Source organism: Drosophila santomea, chromosome 3L, assembly GCF_016746245.2.
Source record: "Drosophila santomea strain STO CAGO 1482 chromosome 3L, Prin_Dsan_1.1, whole genome shotgun sequence".
NCBI classification, from domain to species: Eukaryota; Metazoa; Arthropoda; class Insecta; order Diptera; family Drosophilidae; genus Drosophila; species Drosophila santomea.
Window position 1 is genome coordinate 13,779,910 of NC_053018.2, and position 22,638 is coordinate 13,802,547.

General features: G+C 48.4%; 4 protein-coding genes across 6 annotated transcripts; 2 read left to right on the forward strand and 2 right to left on the reverse strand.

Annotated features, from left to right (window-relative positions):
* The first annotated feature begins 166 nt into the window (after positions 1–166).
* LOC120450177 lies at positions 167–9,121 on the forward strand. 2 transcript variants are annotated; one of them, XM_039633035.1, is made up of 7 exons: positions 167–870; positions 950–1,891; positions 1,949–4,087; positions 4,154–4,385; positions 4,444–6,051; positions 6,568–6,852; positions 6,915–9,121. In XM_039633035.1, exons 1-7 carry the CDS (start codon positions 835–837, stop codon positions 7,304–7,306), a joined length of 5,634 nt encoding a protein of 1,877 aa, XP_039488969.1. In that variant the 5' UTR covers positions 167–834; the 3' UTR covers positions 7,307–9,121. The 2 variants fall into 2 exon arrangements, with proteins under 2 accessions (XP_039488969.1, XP_039488970.1); XM_039633036.1 differs by lacking the exons at positions 6,568–6,852; positions 6,915–9,121 and adding an exon at positions 6,386–6,545.
* Positions 9,122–9,212: 91 nt separating this feature from the next.
* Positions 9,213–10,696, reverse strand: LOC120450179 (vacuolar protein-sorting-associated protein 36). Its single transcript, XM_039633040.2, has 3 exons — positions 10,496–10,696; positions 9,706–10,431; positions 9,213–9,649 (listed from the first exon to the last, which is right to left on the reverse strand). The coding sequence occupies exons 1-3, from the start codon at positions 10,589–10,591 to the stop codon at positions 9,272–9,274; spliced, it is 1,200 nt and encodes a 399-aa protein (XP_039488974.1). The 5' UTR covers positions 10,592–10,696; the 3' UTR covers positions 9,213–9,271.
* Positions 10,697–10,963: 267 nt separating this feature from the next.
* Positions 10,964–13,853, forward strand: LOC120448357 (liprin-beta-2). The gene is made up of 3 exons (XM_039630325.1): positions 10,964–11,385; positions 11,447–12,390; positions 12,454–13,853. Exons 1-3 carry the CDS (start codon positions 11,185–11,187, stop codon positions 13,349–13,351), a joined length of 2,043 nt encoding a protein of 680 aa, XP_039486259.1. The 5' UTR covers positions 10,964–11,184; the 3' UTR covers positions 13,352–13,853.
* A 45-nt stretch (positions 13,854–13,898) lies between these two features.
* On the reverse strand, positions 13,899–19,398 carry LOC120448356. Of its 2 annotated transcripts, none has more exons than XM_039630323.2 (2): positions 18,748–19,398; positions 13,899–16,327 (listed from the first exon to the last, which is right to left on the reverse strand). In XM_039630323.2, the coding sequence occupies exons 1-2, from the start codon at positions 18,803–18,805 to the stop codon at positions 14,166–14,168; spliced, it is 2,220 nt and encodes a 739-aa protein (XP_039486257.1). In that variant the 5' UTR covers positions 18,806–19,398; the 3' UTR covers positions 13,899–14,165. The 2 variants fall into 2 exon arrangements, with proteins under 2 accessions (XP_039486257.1, XP_039486258.1); XM_039630324.2 differs by lacking the exon at positions 18,748–19,398 and adding an exon at positions 16,951–17,291.
* Between the last annotated feature and the right edge of the window lie 3,240 nt (positions 19,399–22,638).

Consider the following 22,638-nt stretch of genomic DNA (forward strand, 5'->3'; position numbering starts at 1 on the left):
GCGCAAAATTGCAAATTTTGAATTTTCAAATGACTGTTGGGCGGCTAACAGAGCGATAACAGCGCGCGCCTAACAGCACACTGTGCACGGCAGCCAGTGTGCCCACACCACTAACAGTGCACGGAACGGCGACAATGCCATTCACAGGGAACGATAACGATTGTTGGCATTCGCACGGCACGAATCGTACAGTACATTTACATTGCAAAAAAAAGCATAAAACAAAGTTTTAAAACAATTAAAAGCGAGCAATCCTCGGCGTATTATTAAAGAACCAGCCCACTGTTCGCCCCACAATCGCAGCAGAGCGCGCGACCTTGCTAATTCACGGAGCAGCAGCGCCAGAAAGAGAGTTCGTCGGCAGAGGGGCGCAGAGAGAAAATGTCACGCAAAGCAGCAGCAGCAGCAGCAGTGGAAGTGGAAAAAGAGTGAAGAAACCGCAGTAATCGCCATCGGGATCCGATCTCAGTGTCCTTGTCCACCAGTGCAGCGAGTCGCCACACAGACGGGCCGCGGAGCACCCGAAAACGATCCTGATGCGGCACAGCCGACTGCTGAGTGTGGCGAAACTAACCGATGGACATCAGCAGCAGCAGCAGCAGAAGCAGAAGCAGCAGCAGCAGTCAGCGAAAGTAGGAGACAACAACGGAGCCCTGCGTCTGCGGTCCTAGAAATTCGTAACTCGATATTCACTGGCAACACGGACACCTGCTAGCGCAATGCGAATGCCGCCGATCCTGGCCAGGATTGTTCGTAGACTGGTGCTTGGATGTCGTCGGTAATTGGGTGCGCCATCCTCCGTTGGGTCTCCCCTAGCAATCCGCTGGCACCACCATGCAAAGCCTGGACTCCTCATGCCAAGAAGCCGACGTAAGCCATTGCATTTTTCCATCTAGCCTGGAAGCGAATAATTCTCATTCTCATTTTGCACTTTTTTTTCTTTCGCCAGTTTATTATAAATGACACGCTCAAAAAGTTAAAGGGTTCCAGCAACGCGGACCATGTCCAGGGCCTAGCGGTCCACGCCCACGGCTCGGGCGTCCACCAGACGCAGTTCGTCCAGTACGGCACGTCTGGTGCCTCGCCGCAGCTGCAGCCGCAGCAATCCTACCACCAGCTGCATCCCACGCTCCAGCAGCAGCAGTTCGCCTCCTCGAGCAGCAAATCGTACCTGGAGACCAGCCTGTTGCAGGCTATACCACAGATTCCTGCCCAGCCGCCCATTTGCATCTTCGATGACGACGAGTCCCCCACCGAGGGCACTGGCGGCTCACTGGGCAGTCTGCTCACGGAGCCGACCTCGGCCACGCCCAGCGGCCTGCCCACTGCAATCGCTCCGTCGCCCTCCTCGTGCTCATCCTCCACCACAACGCTGTCGAACTTCAACTCAATCACGTCGCCGTCGCCGGTGGTGCCCGATCTGCTGCTGTCGACGCCGCCGGGCGTTAACTCCAGCCTGAGCAATAGCTCAACGGGAGCGGCCAGTGTGTCCAGCAAGAAGTCCGAGAAGCGGCCACCCTCCGCCAACTCAACAGCCAGTGGCGGCGGCCACCACCTGCACCATCATCACCTCCACCAGACGCACAATCACCATGTCCTGGCATCGCCCACGTCGTCGCCCAGCAAGCGCCAGAAGTCCAATAGCAGTAGCAAGGAGAGCAGCTCCTCTAGTCGCAGCTCAGCTATACCCGCCGCATCAGTCTCCACGGCCACCTCGTCGTCGCAATCAGCGCGCGCTGGCGCCGGCGCTGCCTCCTCAAATACCAACAGCAAGCCACCTTCCTCCGTCTGCCAGTCGGCCAACAGCAAGTTCTTTAATCTGCACGAGAAAATAAGGGACCTGTACCTACATCTGCTGAGCAACGACCTAAACTACTTTGCCGAGACAGGGGTAAGTATTCCGCCAATCCAAGCCAGACACTTTTGTAAGGATTACTTTCCTCGTCAGCTAAAACAGCGCACCCGATCCTTCACATTGGAGCGGTTGGTGGATCGGGAGAAGCTCAACACGATTGTGGTCAACTTGTATCCCGGCAACAAGGGATACTCGCTGGCTCTGCATTATGACGAGCACATGGTGCTAAATCCGCAAACAAACGAATGGTCCACCACGGACAAGGACGAGTCCTCGGGCGATGCTGCGGGATTGGGTACGGGAACGGGCAGTCATCGGAGTCGCCCCAAGCCGCCGGCCCAGGAAGAGAGTCAAGCCAAGACGGAGGCGGGTCAGGCCAAACACGATTTTGGACTCGTGGAGGTGCTTCGGTGGCCCTACGAGAACGATTTGCTGCTGCAATGCATCGATCGTGAAATGCTGCCGGAGTTTTTAATGGATCTACTCGGAGCGGAGACTGTCAGTTTGTCGGATGGAGAGGGAACACGGGTGTACGCCAAGCCGAGCGTCTTCTATGCCGGCTGCGTTATCGCCCAGATCCGCGACTTCCGCCAGACATTTGCCACCTCAACGAATATCTGTGATATGAAGCACATCCTGCTCAGGCCCACGAACGCCACCCTATTCGCGGAAGTGCAGCAAATGGGCAGCCAGTTGCCGGCGGAAGACAAGCTCGCCCTGGAGAGCCAGCTGGTGTTGGCCACGGCGGAGCCGCTGTGTCTGGAGCCGGATCCCAGCATAGGGAGGCAGGCCATCAACGCCCAGCATCAGCGTCAGCTCTTTAACTCCCACGAACTGCGACGCCAGATGAAGAAGTTCACCCAAACGGCCATCAACCGGAAGCGCAAGCTGGACCAATTCACCCACCATCACGGACTGGAATTGTGCGATTACCTGGCTCGTCTGCGCCAGCGACCGCGGACGGGAAGTAGCAGTGGTGGCGGCAATGCCACACCGGCCACGGCGCCCTCCAACAATCCGCTGGTGGGGGCCATGCTGTCGTCGTTCACATCGAAGGTTCCCCGGCGACCACACGAGGTCATACGGCCCATTCGTCCGCCCACACTGGAGTATCCCGCCAATCTCAAGGTGCCCGAGCACGTGATCAGCGTGGAAAAGTATGCCAAGGCCTTCGAGCCACTTAACGAATTCAGTGAGGCCTGCAAGGACGGATGTCAGCCCAACTGTCGTCACAACTTCCAACCGCAACTGGTCGAGGAATACATTCTTGAGACGGAGCGCGAGGCGAGTGAAGGCCGGCGGGCTCTATACCACATAAAGCTGTCCATCTTCCAGCGCCCTTCCGATGCTGAGTATCTTGGCGAGCTGTATGTGGACCGAGATTACCGGGAGGGCGAGCGCAACGGCGAGTCGTGCCGCTTTGCGTTGGGCACTCGGGTGCATGCCAATCGATACATTCAGCAGTTCCGCGAGATCTTCACCGAGGAGGGGCGTAAGGCGGTCAAAATCACGCATTTGATACCCGGGCATGTGCCAATTGTGACTCACACGGGATTGACGAATGAGCAGCGGATCCTCTTGCAGCAGCAGCAGCAGCAACAACAGCAGCAGCAGCGTCAAGCTCAAATGCAACAGCAACAACAGCAACAACAGCAGCAACAGCAGGTAGTTGTGGTCGCCAATCCGCAACAGCAACAGCAACAGCAACCGCAGCAACAACAGCAGCAGCCACAACAAGCGACACAGCAGTTATCCGCCACAGTGCATCATGTGGCACTGCCGCGACAACAAATAACTCAAAAGACTCTCAATTTGGCTGGAAGTAATGTAATCAATGTACAGCAAAACTTCCGACCGCAATCAACGCAGCAGCAGCAACAGCAAACATACACAATTGAGGCACCGCAGCAGCAAGCTGCAGCGCAGATTGTCCCGCAACAACAACAACAGCAGCAGCAACAACACATTCATCTTCAGCAGTTGGCCACCGGCAGCAGCAATTCCTCCACAACAACGCACCAAGTTAGCCTCAGCAATGGTTCCCTGGTCCTTGTGCAACAGCAGCAGCCTCAGCAGCAGTCGCAACAGCTGGCCCAGGCCCTGCAACACTCGGGCATAACCATCCAGCCCGCCACCATTCAGCAGCAACAGCAGCAGCAGGTGAAGGGCACTTCCGTGGTGGGGGCCAATTCCGCATTGCGTGCCCAGCTCAACTCAAATGTGCCAATTCTGGTGAGTAGAACATGGTCTCTTAGGCATTTCAAGTCTTTCAATAAATTGTAATCTCCTATTTTGCAGCAAACGCAGCTGAAAGTGCAGCAGCAACAGATTATGCAGAAGCAACAGCAACAACAGACAACTGCCACTAGTAACAACAACAACAACAATAATAACAATAACAATATGAACAACAATACGGCCATACATCCGAATCCTGCAATAAACGCCATAGTCAACAGCATCATGAACTCTGCCAACCAGTACCAGCAGCAACAGCAGCAGCAGCAACAACAGCAGCATCACCAGCAATGTAAGTTCAGTGGGATTGCTAAGTAATGCTAAATAACAACCCAAAAATTGTCTTACAGCGGGGAACACGCCAAGCAACAACAATGCTGCAGGTTCCGGCGGCAGCACCAACAACAACGGAAGCAGCACCAGTGCCACCACACTCAAGAACTCCAGCAACGCATCAATTTTGAACCTGCTCAACAGTGCTCCAGCTGCCATGACCAGCACACCCGTGGCCAGTGGAACGTTCACGACCTCCACCGGCCAGCAGCAACCGCAAACGCTGACGCTTGTGCAGCACCAACAACAGGCGACTCCGAACACCGCGGATGCGGCCACTGCTACCTATGTGCAGACCACCCGTGGAACACCCACGCTGGTGAGTACGCAGCGGAAACAGCAGTCCAGTGAAGTGTTGCAAAATCTGTTGAACGCCAATCGAAAGATTGGTGGTGGAGGCACCACCACGACAACTTTTCGAACAAACTCCGCGGGCAATTTGATAGCGGTCAACCTTAACCAAGCCGGGCAGTCGCACCTCCAACAGGCAGGCGACGGCAGTCAGACGGTGAGAGTGTCCATGTCGGCGCTCGCCTCGCAGTTGGCCTCTCCGCCCGCAGTCATGACAAACCCCACCACCAGCTACACAGTGATCTCGTCGGGCAACAGTGCCGCGGCAGCTGCAGCATGGATTCAGAGCCCAACGGTCCCAGTGCAGCAGCGCATACTGAGCTCCCTGAGAAGAGACAGCACCACAGCGCCGCCCAACGCAATTGTGGTGGGCATGGCGGCTCCATCTCCAGGTAGCGATTCGAACGCGTCCAATGCCAGCGGCTTTGCCGTGCCAAACAATCTGGCGTCCACATCAAGTGGTGGCGGTGGTGGTGGAGCCCTGTCCGCCTTGCTGACCAACGCAGCTACACCCTCGCCATCGGGCTCGGATCACTCGCAGTCGTCGCAGACGCACCAAAACCAAGCTCTGCTGGAGCGCCTAAGCAATGTCACATCAAACGTATCCGCCGTTTCCATGCCACACATGTCGCCGCAACATCCGCAGCCAACGCAGCAGTTCATCACAAAAACCATCGTTCACTCGCCCGCCACATCTTCGATACACTCGCCCATGTCTAGTCCGCATCCGCAGCCCTCTGCCTCGCCGCAGCAGCAACAACAGCAGCAGCAGCAACAGACCACCGCCACCCTGAACCTGCAGGGCATCAATCTGTCTCAGCTGCAGGGCGCCATGGCTAACTTTGCCGGCCTGCAGAATGTCCAGGTGCAAATACCCGGCTTCACACAGCCGATCTCGCTGCAGTTCTCCGGCAACAGTTTGCAGCAGCAGCAGTCGGGGACTACGGCTACGGGTGCGGGCACGGCGCAGGGCCAACAGCGAAGTGTCCTGGTCTCGGTTCCAGTCTCCAGCCAGCAACAGCAACTGCCACACACCATAACGCTGCAGACTCAGTCGGCGCCGCACCACCAGCAGCAGCATCAGCAGACTCAGCAGCAGCATGCCCCACCCACGGGCACCATTGTGAGCCTGCCCTCGTCGGGACCTGGCACTCAGACGGTGGTCATCACAAACAATGCCGGCGGAGCAGTGGCGGCGGGCAGCAGCACCAGTGGCAGTGCGGGCGGCGGTGGAGGATCAGGGGCCACCACGGCCATGCTGACGCTTCCCATTGGTGAGTATGAGAGAAATGCGTTTCTAGTGCAGCGGGCGCTTGCTAAGAATGCTGCACTGTCGTTTCGGCCAGGCCGAAGAGATATTTGTGACTCTGGATCTGGCTTCTTGGTGGGAATCTTTATTTATAATCGGTCCATATTATTTATACGTAACTCTTTTCTTTTGATTGAACATGCTTAATTTTGTTCTTTTCTGTTTCTGTTTCGTTTCTCGTTTACAACATCATACAACACAAACCCGTTAACATCTCGTTTCGATCCCTCATGCAACTAAACTAATCCAATCCAATCCGATTTGTGTGTCTTGTGTGTCCTAACCCCAAATGCCATCAGTTTGAGATTAGAGAGTCCATTATGTATAACCGCAACCATACTGTTCGTACTGGTTTAGCGACCAAGTTGGCGGCTTGGCGGCTCCCCGACCTCTGACCTACAACATTTCTCATTGCAACCTAAAACAACAACCAAAAAAAATCTCCCCGCACACCCACGTTCTGCTCTCTCTCTGCTTACAGCTCAAATAGTCGGTGCCGGTGTACAGAAACTAAATCCTCAAACAATACGTACCTCAAATGTTGGTGGTGGTATAGGTATCGCCCAGCAAACGGTCCAGCAGCAGACGATCCAGTCGCAGTCGGGCGGCAACAGCACCGCGGCCATCCAGCTGCTGGGCACCATACAGCCGCGTGCCCGCAACGTCCAGGTGGTGGGCACCAAGCAATTGGCCAACAGGCAGCTCATCACCACCCAGCGGCAGATAGGTGGCTCCACGCTCAAGATCGCCACCACACCCGTAAACGGTTAGTAAAAATATATTCATTCTTCGGACTATTTTAAGCGGATATGTTTCTCCCTCTGTTAGCTGCCAATGTGGTGACCAGCAGCGCCAACCTAACCACCACTCCGATTGTGATGTCCGCGCAGAAGCTGCAGCTGAAGACGGTGAAGGCGCCCGTGCAGCAGCAGCAACAGCCTCAGCAGCAACAGCAGCTGCAGCAACAACACCGAATACTCAACCAGCAGAGCACCGCCACGGTGTCGTCGCAAACACTGCCCAGTCCCAACCAAGTGCAGGTGGCCCAACAGCAGCAGCAGCAGCAGCTGCAGCACATTCAGATCGCCGGTAGGGCCACCACCGCCTCGGGAGCCATCAGTCAACGGACACTAACGGCTCTGGCGGCGGCCAAGCAGCAGCAACAGCAGCAGCAGGCTGCAGTCAATCGACGGCGCTCCACCACCGATGCGACCAAGTAAGGGATTGAGACGACTGGGACGACTGAGAGATGAAGCTTTAGAGCGAACAAGTAGAAGGCTACGCGTTGTGTATTGCTTGATATTATAGTTTATGGTTACCTCCTAACTATCACTACTATCGTACATTGTATACCCATATAACTATATATGTTTTGATGTGTAATCGTAAGTGTAAATTGCATGGGCAACAGCATGGCAGCTCATAGTTGTGCAACCTAGTTAGGAGCTGGTGTTGGAGCTGAACCATAATCGGCCTGGCCCTGCTCCGCCGACTGCGCTTGTGTTAATTGTGTCCCCCCCGGCAAAAACGAATTAGGTGTAGAGGTCTTAATAATATTTATCTAGTTGTATATACGCATATATATATATATATATTACATATATATATTTATATATATGGAAATTGTTTCAATATGTCCCGCGCCCAATAGCCATTTAAACTACTACTATCTGGCTCCCCGACTCCAATTCGTTAAGTCCTAAGACTAATTCTTTAAGCGTGCTAATTTTAAGCTGTAAATCAGGGGAGGAGTCGACGGAAACAAAAGGAAAGCAATAATATGAGGAGGAAAATCAAGAGAAAACGTAAATTAATTGTAAAGAAATTCTAATTATTACGATTACGATTACGTTTAGCTACGAGAGCATATGAACCGGGGTAGGAGTTCATTTAAGCAATTACAAATATTCATATTGTACTATTAAAATTATTATTGCTAATTATTTAATCGATTGCTTAGCTTAAGTTCACAAAAGAAGATAACACACACACATTTTAGTTTGTAATGTACAATTCGTAGCCTCAACCAATTTAGTACTTCCAATTGCAGAAACATTAAAAACGGAAAGCAAAACAAAATACACAAAAGTCAAAACTTATTTAAACAATTTATTTGTAATAGCGCAATGTACAATGAAACTAGAGACAGGAGCAGCTGAAGGATCATGAAGGAGGATGATGGAAAGGTTGCCAACTCGAGTCGAGTAATGTGTAAATGTGTCGCTCTGACGAAGCAAATTTGTTTTTCAACTAAGCCAGTTTTTTGTAGATGGACATTATTTATTTAAGTAACGATTTTATTATGTTACTACCGCCTAGAGTGCTGTACTTGTTTAGCATTGTTCGATTCAGCTGCACAGCACAGCACTTAAAGTAAACCTTTCATAAAAACCTTCATAAACCTCTTCAATCAGCAAGAAATAAAAAAATTAACCTCACTACCACTACCCGTATTCCCTACCGTACCCGTACCCGTACCCGTACACACTCAAGCATAAACTACTCAATGTTAATATTAAATAATAAATGTGATTTAAGATGAATAAACGAAATAGAAAACATGGTACTACGTAAACCGAATGAATGATTGAAACGAAGCATAACGAAGTGGGAAAATGTTACTCAAGCACAGCGATGCAAGCAACTGGCCAAAAACCTGAGTACGAAAGTTAAATAGATGAGTGGTAATGGTAATGAGACATACTCGTATACGTGTGGTCTGATCAAATGGTTATTGAAACGTAATTCAAAGATTTATTAATGTAATGCGGAGCAATCTAAGCGGCAGCATAAGATATTTATATATGTAAACACGAAAACCACTATTAATATAAATGTGTAATTTCAATTCAATAACTGCTTATCAAAATACCTGACTGTAGAAACTTTTCATTAAACTGATTACGAATAAAACTCTTGAGAAATACTAAACAAAAATTAAAGTAATTACGACAAAACCATTATAACATAATGAAGCGCCGACAAAGTCAAAGCAGAAGCTCCGTTAATCAATAAAGTGTGAAATGAAATTTAAACCGCAGTCTTGTCATTTCAATGGAGTTCAGGTAAGAATCTTATATAAAATTATGCTTACTGGTTTTCTACTTAAAACTGCTTTCTGACATATTTAAATAAAAAGTAATAATTCTTTATTAAGCATAACAACAAGCACATTCACTACGAAGTTAGTCCCGCCCCAGCAGCAGATTGGGATAGAACCGTAGTCCCTCCACGGACTCGTCGCGACACACCTTGCCCAGACGCTCGGCCACTAGCAATCGCTCCTTGGCAAGCAGCAGTGAGATTCCCAGCTGCTTGGCCAGCTCCTCCACAGCCAGTGACTCGGCAGCCTCCACCTTCTCCAATGTGTCAACGGCAATCAGGGCATCATCGTGCGACTCCAGTTGTAGCACTCTTGCTCCACTGGGAAAGCTGCGCAGGCGTATAGGACCACTAAGTTGTTCGCAGGCATGCAGCAAGTCCTCAGGCGAAAGCAGTTCCAGTCCACGAGCGCGGTTCACACGACAGTAGACGTCAGCCAGGGACATCATACCACCCTGCTCCTAAGGGGCAAAACAGTGTCAATACAACGTTACTTACTTATTAACTGCCTTCTTACCTCGATAGGATCCAGCAGCATCTCGCAAATCTGGCGGGCCAGGCTACTGAAGTACGCCGAATTGCTGGTAAAGTTGTCCCGCGTGACGGGATCATCGATACCCAGGCTCATGAGGTAGGATTTGAAACGCACCGTTTCATCGTCGGATATTTCTCCCTTCTGCTCGCGTATCTTGCTGCTAATTGTCTTGGACACTCCCACCATGTCCTTGGCCATGGCCATCAGAACACTAAGATCCTGAAAGGCCAGTGCTATGTTCTCATCCGTGGCCTTGGCCTTTGCCTCCAAGTGCCGTTCGATGCCGCCAATGCCTGTCCTCTTCTGAATGCGTGCCAGCCTATCGTTGGCAGGCTCCGAGGTTGGACTGCTGGCCGCGCCATTGATGATCGTTTCGCTGGTCAAGAGGATTTCCCAGACACGGGCGTTCAGAGTCTCCCGCAAGGCACTGTGGAACTCGACGCTTAGGCCATTCTTTCCGGACAACTTGATGTGGGTGGCGCGACTGGTGTCCAGTGGACCGGGTCCTTTGTCCAACGTTGGCGGATGCAGATGCATGATTATGCGTGTCTTGCGGCCAAAGAAGTTGGAGGCAGTGGTCTCCTCGCTGACGGATATCACATAGCTGAGTGGCAGGCAAAGAGTTACGGCAGCACGGGCAATCTCTCCAGGGCGACCCCAAAACAATCGGTGTGTGGTGAGCACCACTTCGCCGTCTTCAAAGTCCGTCTGAAAGGATATAAACCACAAGTTACGGCCGGTTGTGAATTGTGTGAATTCACCAGCTGCTCACCTTTTGGTCGCCATCGTATATTTTCACCTTGTTGTCGCGGCTGACAAAGGATTCATTGGGACTCAGACGGGCCTCCACATAAGCGAAGCGATTCATTTCGGATATTTGTTATTTTATCCTTGGTGTTTGTTTTGTTGTGACATTGGCTGGAGATGACACATCTTTCGTGACTCCCCCGCTCCACCTGCTTATTAGAGGTGGCATTTAGTTTGTACAGTATGTACCGCGTATGGAAAACCCAATAAATAACCAAATATAATGTGTACACATAACTTATATAGATATATTGCAGTCGTTGGCCCCAAATAAATCAATTTAAATGTTTTTAAACATTTTTCTACGTACCCTAATATATATTGAGGAAAACATATATATTGCCTTGAGAAGGGCAAATAAACAAACAACCAAAAAACTATCGGCCTGTTGCTCCTACAATCGAACGGTCGCTGACTATCGATAAGTGGCTGGGCTGGTGCGGGAAGAAGAAGCAGAACGCTGCAGCAGCTTCTATTTTCGTGATAGTTTTCCCCAATTAGTGCTGAAATTAATAACCATAAATGCCATTTTACCCCAAACAAGTGCGAAATGACGAGCCTTGCCTGACCTGCTTACATAACAATGCACTAGTCGCGCAATAAGCACGCCACACATCGATCACCTGGGATTAGCGAGACTTTGATTTGGACTTCATGGCGACTGTGGCGGAGGGCAGCAAAATGCTCGAGGCAGCCCTACAGCAAATGGACGGCCTCATATCGAGCACCGCGACGCAGGCGGGATCGGTATCTATATCCGGAGCAGGGTCTTCCCTGACGTTTAGCGAGCGAAACTTAATTTCGGCCACCAATGTTCTGTCAACAGCTAAGACTTTGGCTCTGGCCCTGCAACAGGTGAGTCACTCTGAATAAGATAAGGTCGAGACACAGAGGGCTTACAGGCTTATCGTTTCAGGTTGGACTGGCTGCTCCAGCCCCGGATCCTGTCACGGCGGCAATCATCAGCGACTGGCTGGAGACGCACATCCCCCGTCAGGATTCCGACGAGCGGATGCGTCGACTGCAACGGGATAAGGAGGGCTTAGCCCTGCAGTATCAGATGCTGGCGGAACGGGTGTCGGAGCAGGCGGACAAGATTATCGAGCTGGAGGGTCTTATAACGGAGAAGAGCCAGCAATTGTGCACCAAGGAAGAGCAGTTGCAGCGACAGATGATTTCTCGCTCCGCCCTCGAGACGCAGAAGCTGGAGCTGATGAGTGCCTTAAGTGAACTAAAGCTGCACCGCACTGCCTTAGAGCAGGCCAACGATGGAAGCAGCGCCATATCAGCCAATATTCCCTACGGCAGCTTGAGCAATATAAACCAGAAGGCCTTCATGGGATCCCCCAAGACGCCGCCCTCTGCAATGCGGCATCAGATCAAGCCGCAGTTCCACAGCCTGCCACGATCGCATGGCAAGTTGCTGAACAACAATAACAATCGTGCCTTAGACGTCAATGCCAACAGCAGCGGCAAGCAGCGAAACGTTGCCTTCGCCTCGAACGAACATATTTTAATTGATGACAGTCATCATCAAGCGGAGGATGCTATGACATCCAGCTTCATGTCGCAGTTCACACCCTCACCAAAGCTGAGGGAAAGATCTGCCCGCGGCTTGCGCAATATACTCGGCAAGCTGCGACGCAGCAATAGCAGCAACTGCGAGCTGACCGCCTTGGAGCAGGCAGAGCCCGAGTTTCGACGAGGCGGAGCCCGAGCTACCGCTGGCGGTCGAATTGAGTGGAGTGCCCAGACGCCGTTGTTCGGTGAGAATGAAAAGCATTGGACCACGTGGGGAGCGCAAGAGGTGTGCGATTGGTTGGCATACATGGGTCTAAGCTGCTATGAGGACAATTGCCGGTAAGTTTGACATCAATAATAACGATAAACCAGTTACTACATATTTGCAATTTTCGCCCACAGAAAGTGGCTGAAGGCCAATCCATCTGTGTCGTTCTTCACCGCCTCGCCTGTCGACATCGAACGAGAGCTAAACCTAAAGATGCCACTTCACCGGAAGAAAATCATGTTGGCCATCGATGACCTTACTGGAAAGGAATTCGATGACCTAACACTAAAGGCATCTTGCTTGGATGTGGCATGGGTTCTGCGCTGGCTGGATGACATTGGCTTGCCCCAGTATAAGGATTACTTTATGCAGGCCAAGATCGACGGTCGAATGCTACACCGCCTCACGCTCGAGGACCTGTCCCAATTGCACGTCAGCTCCTGTTTGCACATAGCCTCTTTGCGAGCGGGAATCTTGTGCATGCGTCGTTTGTCGTGGAACGCCGAAGGTCTAATACGACGCTCCATTAAGGTGGTCAGCGATGATGAGGCCGCAGCTACTCCTGACAGGGACAATGTCGAGCTGTGGACAGCGCATCGCATAATGGGATGGCTGCAGACCATCGACCTGTCTGAGTACACGCCCAATCTGCGTGGTGCTGGTGTCCATGGGGCTCTGATGCTTTATGAGCCGCGCTTCAATGCGGACTTGCTTGCCGACCTGCTGTCGATACCACCCAGCAAGTCCCTGCTGCGTCGTCATCTGGCCATGCACTTTAAGGAGCTGGTCGGTCGGCCAGTGATCTTGAGCAAGCGAGATGCCGAATCGGCACCCGGGTACCAACCGCTTAACATTACAGCCAAGCTGAAGCCGGTGAAACGCACTCAGTTTTCGTTAAAGCGTCGCAAGAGCTCCAAGGGCCAGAGTGACGTAGACTGGACGGAGTACGTGTGTCCCATGAATGCCAGGGTGCCGGAGACGTATCTAGCCGACGCGCATAAGGAGCATGAGAGCTCAATGAGTTCGAACTAATGACGAAGTCGAAAGGCGCACAAATCGATTGAAAGCAAATAATATGTTTTTTAGTTGTAAGCCCAAGCCTGGCCAAGGATCCCAAACTGAATGAACTGCCACCTGAACCAATTATGCAACCAAATCCACAAATTGACAATATTAGTGAGAATTTATCTGAACACGGGCACGCCCAATCTTCCAAACATCCTTCGAATGAATTCGAGTCAAAATTTCATTCGTCGACCTAAGCATACCAGCAAACATTTTGGAACTTTTTATATTATCTGTAACTAACATTTAGGCTAATCTGGAAACAAGATGCAATGACATCTTCTTAATAAGCATGTAACGCATAACGATGATAACGATAAGTATTCGCAATGGCATTGAAACGACCTTGAGAGCGAGCATAACCCCTATAGACTTATCGCCCATTTTGGAGTTTATCTTTTGTACTAACCCGTAAGTGTATTGACGGATATTTTGTAAAATACATACTACGATGCCTTTTACAACCCAACAAGTGTTTTCCAAAGTTTATGCGCTATAACTCACTCACTATCTACTGCTGTATATGGTTAAACATAGAGTTTATTTGTTAACAATAACATTTTATTAGGCACTAGAAAAACTGATGAACGACTAGGAAGCGTGGCTGAGGATCATTGATCGCGTTGTTGGACAGCCCGCGTGGACGGAATCGGCATGGATTGCTGTGCTCCACCCTCAACTGGCAACGCCGACCGAAGTTGGGCCGGCCATTAGCTGGTCTTAAACTTAAATCTTTGGCAGTGCTGTGTGTGGCTGTTTCCTGGATGTCCTTAGGGGAACTCTATGTCGTCTGGTTGGCGGTTTGGGTTTCCAGACCCGACAGCCTATCCTCCCGAGAAGCGCTCTGGTGCTTGGCCAGATCGCTCTCGGGTATGTGATCCTTCCAGTTGCGGAAAAGGTAACGCGTGAACTTCTTTAGTTGTCTGAACTTGCAATAGGTAGCCCCTTCGGCGGATTGAAGCTGCTGGGTTTGGATGAGAAAGCCTTTCTCCTTGAAGGTTTTCTCCAGCTTCTCGCGCTGTTTTGATCGCCTCGAAGATCTTCGCTTACGTTCGCTCTCTGACGAGGACTTGCTTTGCGAGTGACCGGGGCACACTGCTCCGGGCATGGGACTTTGGGAGCTGGAGCACTGGGAGGCTGGACTATGTGGCGCTACCGCAGTCACCAGATGGTTACTGCTGGGCAGGATCAGCGTTGAGGTGGGCGACTCCGGCGATATGTGCAGCAACTCTGGACTGAGGTCCGTCGATGGGGCTGGAATATCCACATAGAGCTTCTCCTGACCCTGCCCCGGCTGCTGCTGCTGCTGCAGCTGTTGCTGCTGATCCCGGGAGATGAACTCGTAGCCTCGCATGGTCTTGTCTCCGGTGCCGTTGTAGTACCGGTAATTGCCCTCCGCGTCCACCGAGAGCATCTTCTTCTCCTGCAGCGTGGGCTTGGCACCGCCGGTGAACTTAAACTTGCAGATGCTCACCTCGTTCGAGGGACTCGACGAGTGCTCGGCGGGCATGGGCGGGATGAAGATGGCTGACCGCTTTCTCTTCCGCATGGCCAGGGGCGTAGTCTCATTGGCAAAGAATCCGCTGGGTATCGGAATCTTGAGGGATAGCTGGTTGTCCTTCTCGATGGTCTCCAAGGGCACGGGCAACCCTCCCAGGCTGCAGGACTCCACCAGCTGCTGGTAGTACAGACCGACTGGCTGGAGAAGCAACTTGGCTGCTGTCATGGGCTGTTCCTCGCTGCCTGCCAGCTCCAAGGTCAGTGGTTTCACCGTACTAAGTGGTGTGGTCCGATGGGAGGAGCTGCCGCAATCTGTCGTCGCAGTGGTCGTAGTTGGTGTAGTCCTCGGCTTCTCACTGTCGCCGCTGGAGATGGAGAAGCGATCGCCGCTCTGGTCCCGCAGGCAGAGATTCAGCGGCTCCTCGGGTGGCAACGCAATCGTGGAGGTAGACGTCGGCGGAGCAGCACTGACCGGCATCGCAGGCACAGATGCTGGAACAATGGTGCCGTAGTTTTTGTAGATCAGGTGGCAGATGTCCGCCTTCTTGGGCTTTCGACCACGACGTGGCTTGTAGTTATCCAGCGTAATCTCACCCATGTAAGGCAGATCGGCGTACTTTAAGGAGTTCCGCTTGGAGGCGGTGGTAACCTCGGGACCTTTGGCCGGCACAGCTGACGTCGCTGCGATGGGTGAGGAACGCGAGGTTGGTGCTCCAGCTCGAGGAGTGGACGACTGCTTCTGCTGCTGGCGCTCGGCACTGCGCTGGATCTCGGCAATCTTTCGCAGCCAACTGCGCACGTTCTCGTGCGCCTGACTCGGCGGAGGAGGTGGCGGCGGTAGCGCTGGTCTTGGTGGCTGGCGACCCTGTGTGGCCTCGTAATGGGCGGCATACTCCGCGGGCAGAGCTTGGTGATGGAAGCGAAGCTTCATGGCGCCCGCATCGCCGCGCTTTCGTGATCGGGCTTGGCCCTGGCTGTGCACTGGCCTAACTGTCTTTTGTGGTGGTGTTGTGGGTGGCTTCTCCTGTGGCGGCTGCCTCATCGTCTTTCGGCTGCCCATCAGCAGATTGGCCTTCAGCTGCTGCTTGGTCAGCGGACTGCAGGTGCCATTGTGTGGCGTTTCGTGGCCGGCACTTTTGCGGGCCAGTAGCGTCTTGAAGGGATGGTCCTCGTCGTGGGCATCGTTGGTGGCGCCATGCGAGATCAGTGGGTCGTCGGAGCCCTGCAGCAGCAGCCGTGTGCTGTTCAGATCCAGGCGGAGTTGTGGGTGCTCGGGCGTGGGCAGCCAGCACTCCAGGTCGGGATCGTGCTCCAGCTTTATGTTGGGTAGCAGCTGGTCCAGATTGTTGGTAGCCGGTGCTACTGGACCCAGCTCTCCCCTATCTGCGTTTCCGTTAAGATCGCAGATCCTTGTAAGTTCCTGCATGCTGATCCTGATTGCGGCTAAAATTAAGTAAGAGAATATAAGTTAATTATTGACCATGAATAATAATATCTATAAAATATATTATAAAAGTATTTTCATTACTAGTTAAATTGTTTTGATAACTATTGATAACTATATATCAATGCTTTTCCGGAATAATAATATGGAATACACCAGTCCTAACTAAGCCGCCATTTCAACTGTCAGAAGTTAGACGTAAATCTAAAACGAAGGAATACGTTGCGTATACGCGATGTGAGTAACACAAAAAACACGTTGTATTGTTATTTTGATGATCGCCGGCAGAGGAGCACGTTCACGGAGACGGATGTGGAGGAGAAGGCTGCTCAATCTAAAATTTCTCTCTCGATCGGTGGCCAGCACGGGAATTCTATTTAAATGTCCAAGAGGAACTGGCAAGTGGCGCTCTCTCAGGCAGAACACACACACACACACACACACACAAACGCACACCGAATTTTGCCCCGAAACCGAAATGTTGTTTTTGTGCATGAAATTCGATTCCCTGGGCCAAAAGCATGCCCATAAAAGGCCTAAAGGCCCGGCCTGAATGGATGCGAAGGCTATGTGTTGTTTCCACTCGTGGAATAACGAGGAATGATCGAAGACTAGTATTTACCTCGCTATTCGATCGTTTGTACTTTGGTAAGGTGCCCTGGATGAAAATGAATATCTTCTGTGTGTGGTTCCCTCTTCGGTTCAGTCTTGGCTCAAGCTGTCCTGGTAGTGCCCGGTGATTGAGATCACCTTCAAATCGACACGGTCCACGGTCCACAGGTCACTTCACGCTGCCAGTGGCAGTTGGTCGACGGGAATCGCCGCTGTGCGCGTGCACATCGTGTTGACATCCAAAACGCAACTAGTTGCGGGAAAGCCGAGTCGCGGAAAGCATCGCTTCTTCGGAATATGCTCCTTAGATGGACCGCCGCGGAGAGCACGCCCCACACACAATAGAGGAAAATAGCGCGGACGGTCGGTCGGTCGGTTGGCCAAGTGAAAATCAAATCAAATTCCGCCGCTCTTCGGCGGAGATGCGTTGTTGTCGCTGCTCGACACCGATGGATGTCGTGGTCCGTATTTAACGCCAAAGACGAAGCTATTTCGTGTGTGTTCATTTTTAGAAAAATCCAACTTGTTGCCGGCCATATAGAAGACCCCTCACCACTCGGCCAGGTCCGCAACGCTACGCAGAATGCGGCAGCCAAAAACAACCAAGAAATTCTGACCAAAAAAAAAAGGAAATTATATTTTTTCCGCGTTTTTTCATTCATGGGCCGCTTGTCCGCCAACTTGTTTATTGTATCAACGGATCAGGGTGAAAACAAATTGGGTTTGTTTCAGTTTCTCCCGCAGCCGAGCAGAGGGTGTGTGCTGTCGAGGGTATCCCCTGGTCGATCAGTGCCCCCTCTTTTTTATAGCTCTCTTTCCTAGCATCCATGCGTATATGCGATCGCTCAGTTTAATGGTATTTTATTTATAGCACCTGGCTACTTCGGGTTAGGGCAACTAAGATTTGCCTGCGCCTCTTTCGGATTATGATTTTTCGGGTAAGGTAGGGAAAGGAAAATAAGTGAAATGAAAAACATCTCCCGAAATAGACAACGGATCGAGGCGGATCCTCTATTTTGGGCTGCGCACATGGCAATATAGGTCATCTTCGGCTCTAACTGGAGTGGGTGCACAGAGAGAAATGAAGGTAATAAATAAATAAATTTAAAAAATATGACATGTCATCATTTTGTAAGCTTGGAATTCCAAAACGGGCTTAAACTAAGGGACCCCCATCGATGGAAAAATATATAAAAATTGTTGAACATCTACTGTTGTCTATCACCCTGATATAAATAAATAAATATATGAATTAAAAAAATTTAAGTAAAGCATATATTAAAATGTGTATTGAACCGTAGAAACCGTTAAAAGCCCGTTGTATTATTAAAAACAAAAAATCATTTTTGAAGTATACAAAATTGTCCCATTAAAACAACACAAGTTCTAACCATGATTGATATGAAATGACACGGAATGATCTTCTATATTAATTTTGATATATGTAATTGCGTACAGATAAGTATGACGGCATTGCTGTGAGTGGCTGGTTTGCTTTTGTTTTATTTATAATAAATTATTTTGATCTGTCATGATTTGCAAAATGAATGCTGGTAACTCAGTGATATTTGGTCATGGTCTGATCACTAATTACTTTCCCCACTGCGCAAAATACGTGAAGATAACCGACGAAACGCGGATTATCAGAATGCAAAGCACAATGCAAAAGCCACTATCCAAATGCGAATAGACGCCTTTTGGGGCGGCGTTCTTCAAGCTACGCATTTGGCAATGCCAAGACGATAAGACCCCTTATTGAACAGATCACTCAATCATAATAATAATAATAACAATTATTAATACCTACCCGCTTTAAGCTGCAAAGAATGGCATTCCCGATCGATCGTTTGTCGACTGTTTCGCATCGCGTGCAAGATCGAACTTCGCAGAGATCACTGTGCAGCCGGCGATGATGATGATGACGCTGTACCGCTGGCAGTGCCAGTGGCAGTGGCAGTGGGTGGGCGAGTTTTTCGCGAGCTGCAGAAGCTTTACATTCTACAGTTGGTTAGACGGCGGTTAGACGGCAGTCAGCAGTCGGCGGTAATTGGCAACCCAGAACCGGAGCTTACATCACCATCAGATCGGCCAGCGGCGGCGGAGTTCAACCTACGGATTACGAATATTGCACATCTATTTGGCAGTTGCGAGTCTGCAGCAGCTGCTGCTGCTTTTTCTGCTGCTATCTGCTGGCATGTTTATTGAGCGACACTGGCGGCAGTCAATATCTGCTTACGCGAACGAACATATTTGTATTTATGGCCATAACTGCCACTTCAATCGCCCACGCGCGGCTTGCTAACCTGGCTTGAAGCAAGTGAACAACCATGTCACTTGCGAATTCTAGAGACCAAGTCTTTCATCTGGCCTTGTCTCAAGTTCACACGATATCGCCAAGTCAAGAGTTCCCCTGGGACTCTCACTCACTTCACTTCAGCCATAATTTTCGCATGAAAATTTTGAATTTGAATTTTTATGTTGACTTGCCGCTTAGAACACGCGAGCCCATATGCAAATGCTTGGCTTGAAGAGGCGAACTGCCGCTCGATCCGCGATTTCCATTCAAATCAGATTCGTTTTTGTTCTGTTGGCCAACTCGGCCAGGTGGCCAATATTTTTTTTAAGCCAGAACTGCCACATCGCTGGATTCAGAATCAATAGAGAGAGAGAAACAATGGGGCTAAATGATATTTTTATGGTAAAAGTTTATTATTTGCAACTTTATTTTTTAGTTTCTTTTTTGTGTTTTTGTTTTCATGTTTAAATGTCTATAAAGTATATATAATATATATTTCTGCATTTTTTGTGGTTTGTGTTTTTTTGTTAATTTTTTTTTAGTTTTTCATAATTTTTTTGTTTGCTTTGTTTTGTTTTATTTAACTTGCCAGTTGTTCTTTGTTTATATACCTATTACACATTTGCATAAGTTTTTGTGTATAATAATTATTATTAATAATAATTTAATTGTTGTAATTATAACCATGGTTTATAATCTCCTCCGACTCTCTATATCCAATTTCCTGCTCCTCGTTTACTATAAGTCCCCGCCTCACCTATCATCAATGCGCTTATGTCGCCCCATCAGCGACGCCCAGTTTTTATTTTAATTTCATTTTCACTTTTATTTTCATATTTATTTTTATGTTTGGCAAACGAAACAAAATGTACACTGCTTGCCCATATTTTGAAACTGGCAATAATTAATTAATACTAGGGTGGTTGATATTTCTGTTATTACGATTTATACCTCCATCTCATCTATCCCATCCATCTCGTCTTATTGTTAGCCTCTCGCCGCGCTCTGGATCTAACTAATCTGCCTTTGCTCCTACTGGTTGGTTACGCTTGGATCAGTGTGCTCCGGATTGGATTATGGCATTATGGCAGATCTTAGGTCTTGAAGCAGATTGATCGTAAATGAACCTGTTTGTCTTGGGTGTCTAGGATGGTGGCGGCTTCTTTAATCGATCGGTAGTTATTGTTACTGTAGTATGTACTCATCTATTATTATGCTGGGTTTATTTATGTTGTATCCTGCAGTAAGTCGCATAAATAATGTTTAAAATATACTTCTGTTAATAATGCTTTAAGTATTAAAATATTTATAGTTTTGTCCATAATTAATTAATAGTTTTCTTGTTCGATAGCATTTACTTGTGTTGTGGGCTTCCAGCCAATTTCCGCGTGGCAATGCATCGCGGAAAAGGCCGATTGAGTATATATAGATATATATCTGTATTGTTTTTTCGGTGTTTACTTTCATCCTTTTGTTTTAATGAACGAATGCACAATTTTACACACTTCGCCATTCTGGTTTCATTATTCATAGATTGTATTTAATGTACACATATGTATAGTAGATAGCGTATATTTCTATAAATAGTTATATAAAGACCTTTTTCTTGCTATTATAAATGATTTACTTAATTGTTCTTCACTTCTGCTCCTCTCCTCCTCCTCTTTGTTTTTCGATCAACTACTTTTGACTATTACATCCTTAGCATCGTTCCCGTTAGTTCGGCATTTGATGTGTGTAAATATAAATTTTGTCATATTTAATATATGTATGTGAGTATGCATGTTATAGCTGTGTGTGCATGATTCTGATTCTGCCCTTGTTTCCGCTTCAATTGTGATGAATTTATTTGATTGAATTGAATGTATAAAGTGAGAAATGCTCGATCTGTGTATAAAGTGCATTCGATGTGGGAACTGAAAGCTAATTCAATGGAATGGATACTATAGAAAAACTCTTGAACTGTTCCGGGCTCACAGGGCCAGTGATCCTGTTTATCCTCTATTTATATTTTATTTTTTTTGATTCTGAAACCATTTTACATTTAACATTTAATTCATGTGTTGTTATTCTTGATTTCGCCTCGTTTTGCTTTTGTTTTCTCTATCGAACTTGAAATCCCTTTTGACAGATCTGAAAGGAACTGATCACGAATCGTGTTGGGTGTCTCGGAATCGGTTTTGCTTTAAATGAAATGATAAGAAATCTTTATCTGCATTTGTCTGTCTTTACATTTATGCTACTAGTATTAGGTGCAAGTTGTCTTAATTTAAAATTTCAGTTTTTTAATTTTAATGTTAGGTTTTTACTTTTGTTTTCGTTTGTGTTTCTCATTCACATTTTGCTGCTAATTTCTTATTGTTTTCGTTAAAGGTGCTCTTCAAAAATCTCAAATAATGGATTGTTGGTAATCATTGCTAAGTAATTGTATTTTTGTGTGAACTTGGTTTTGGGATCGTTTAAGACGGATGTAATTACATACATAAATCTGAGTCTGGAGCAATTGCAAATCATTCAAATGTGAGGATAAGTTGCCAAAATCAAACCACATGCCGTTTTGCTTACGTGTGTGTGAGTGTTTGTGTGCTTGCATAATGCTAAATACGGACGGATTTCTAAACGGAAAGTATATAGAGTGTACAAAGAAGCTGTAGCTATAGTACTGCATCTGAGAAATAGTTTCTGAAACGCATCTCAAGCTACACTCAAAAAAATTCCAAGTGTAATATGTGTCCATCTGATGTGTTGATGCTAAAATCTAGACTAGCAACTAGTTTTTTTTTTTTTGTTTTTCAATAATATGCAATAATTCAACCCTTTGGTTCGGGTTTCTGTTTGAGGGGCTTTATACTATATACAATATAAATTCGCTTTGACCATTTGGTTTTATTCGATTAGCCTGCTGCCAACTGCATGAGTTATACATATACTCGTACATCGTATGTATCTCTGCAACTCGTACCTCGATCTAACATTTGGCTAAGTACTAAAAGATAACAGTTTTATCTACAAAAAATAACTTTTGGGCCTTTTCAACGCCAATATCTCCAGCCGTACACCTATGCCTCCCATATCATTCCATCCGATCCGATTCGGTTTGTATAATTGCAAAATTGGTTTATAATGCTTGGTTGACCTTAGCTCGCTAATAAATCTTTCTTTGTTCATAGTAATAGTAATAATTGTCATAATAATAGTATTATAATATATCGTCTATATAAGTACGACTAGTTTCTGCTTTTAAAAATGTTTCAATTTCTCCCTTTTCATTTTGTTTTCATATTTTGTTGTTGTTGTTGTTCTTTTTGTTGTATTTTAAATGCACTTTCTGAGCTTTCTTACAAGCGCCGCCAATTATTGTTGCTGTTTTTGTTATATTCCTATAGCTACTATAGCCTTTCC

Coding starts and splice junctions, on each gene's coding strand:
- LOC120450177 (XM_039633035.1), top strand. CDS start 835: ATGCAAAGCCTGGACTCCTCATGCCAAGAAGCCGAC. Junction 1,892..1,948: donor ACTACTTTGCCGAGACAGGG/GTAAGTATTCCG, acceptor TTTCCTCGTCAG/CTAAAACAGCGCACCCGATC. Junction 6,853..6,914: donor CGCCACCACACCCGTAAACG/GTTAGTAAAAAT, acceptor TCCCTCTGTTAG/CTGCCAATGTGGTGACCAGC.
- LOC120450179 (XM_039633040.2), bottom strand. CDS start 10,591: ATGAATCGCTTCGCTTATGTGGAGGCCCGTCTGAGTCCCAATGAATCC. Junction 10,432..10,495: donor TATACGATGGCGACCAAAAG/GTGAGCAGCTGG, acceptor ATATCCTTTCAG/ACGGACTTTGAAGACGGCGA. Junction 9,650..9,705: donor TGCTGCTGGATCCTATCGAG/GTAAGAAGGCAG, acceptor TTTGCCCCTTAG/GAGCAGGGTGGTATGATGTC.
- LOC120448357 (XM_039630325.1), top strand. CDS start 11,185: ATGGCGACTGTGGCGGAGGGCAGCAAAATGCTCGAGGCAGCCCTACAG. Junction 11,386..11,446: donor TGGCTCTGGCCCTGCAACAG/GTGAGTCACTCT, acceptor TTATCGTTTCAG/GTTGGACTGGCTGCTCCAGC. Junction 12,391..12,453: donor TGCTATGAGGACAATTGCCG/GTAAGTTTGACA, acceptor TTTCGCCCACAG/AAAGTGGCTGAAGGCCAATC.
- LOC120448356 (XM_039630323.2), bottom strand. CDS start 18,805: ATGCGAAACAGTCGACAAACGATCGATCGGGAATGCCATTCTTTGCAG. Junction 16,328..18,747: donor TTCTTTGCAGCTTAAAGCGG/GTAGGTATTAAT, acceptor ACTTAATTTTAG/CCGCAATCAGGATCAGCATG.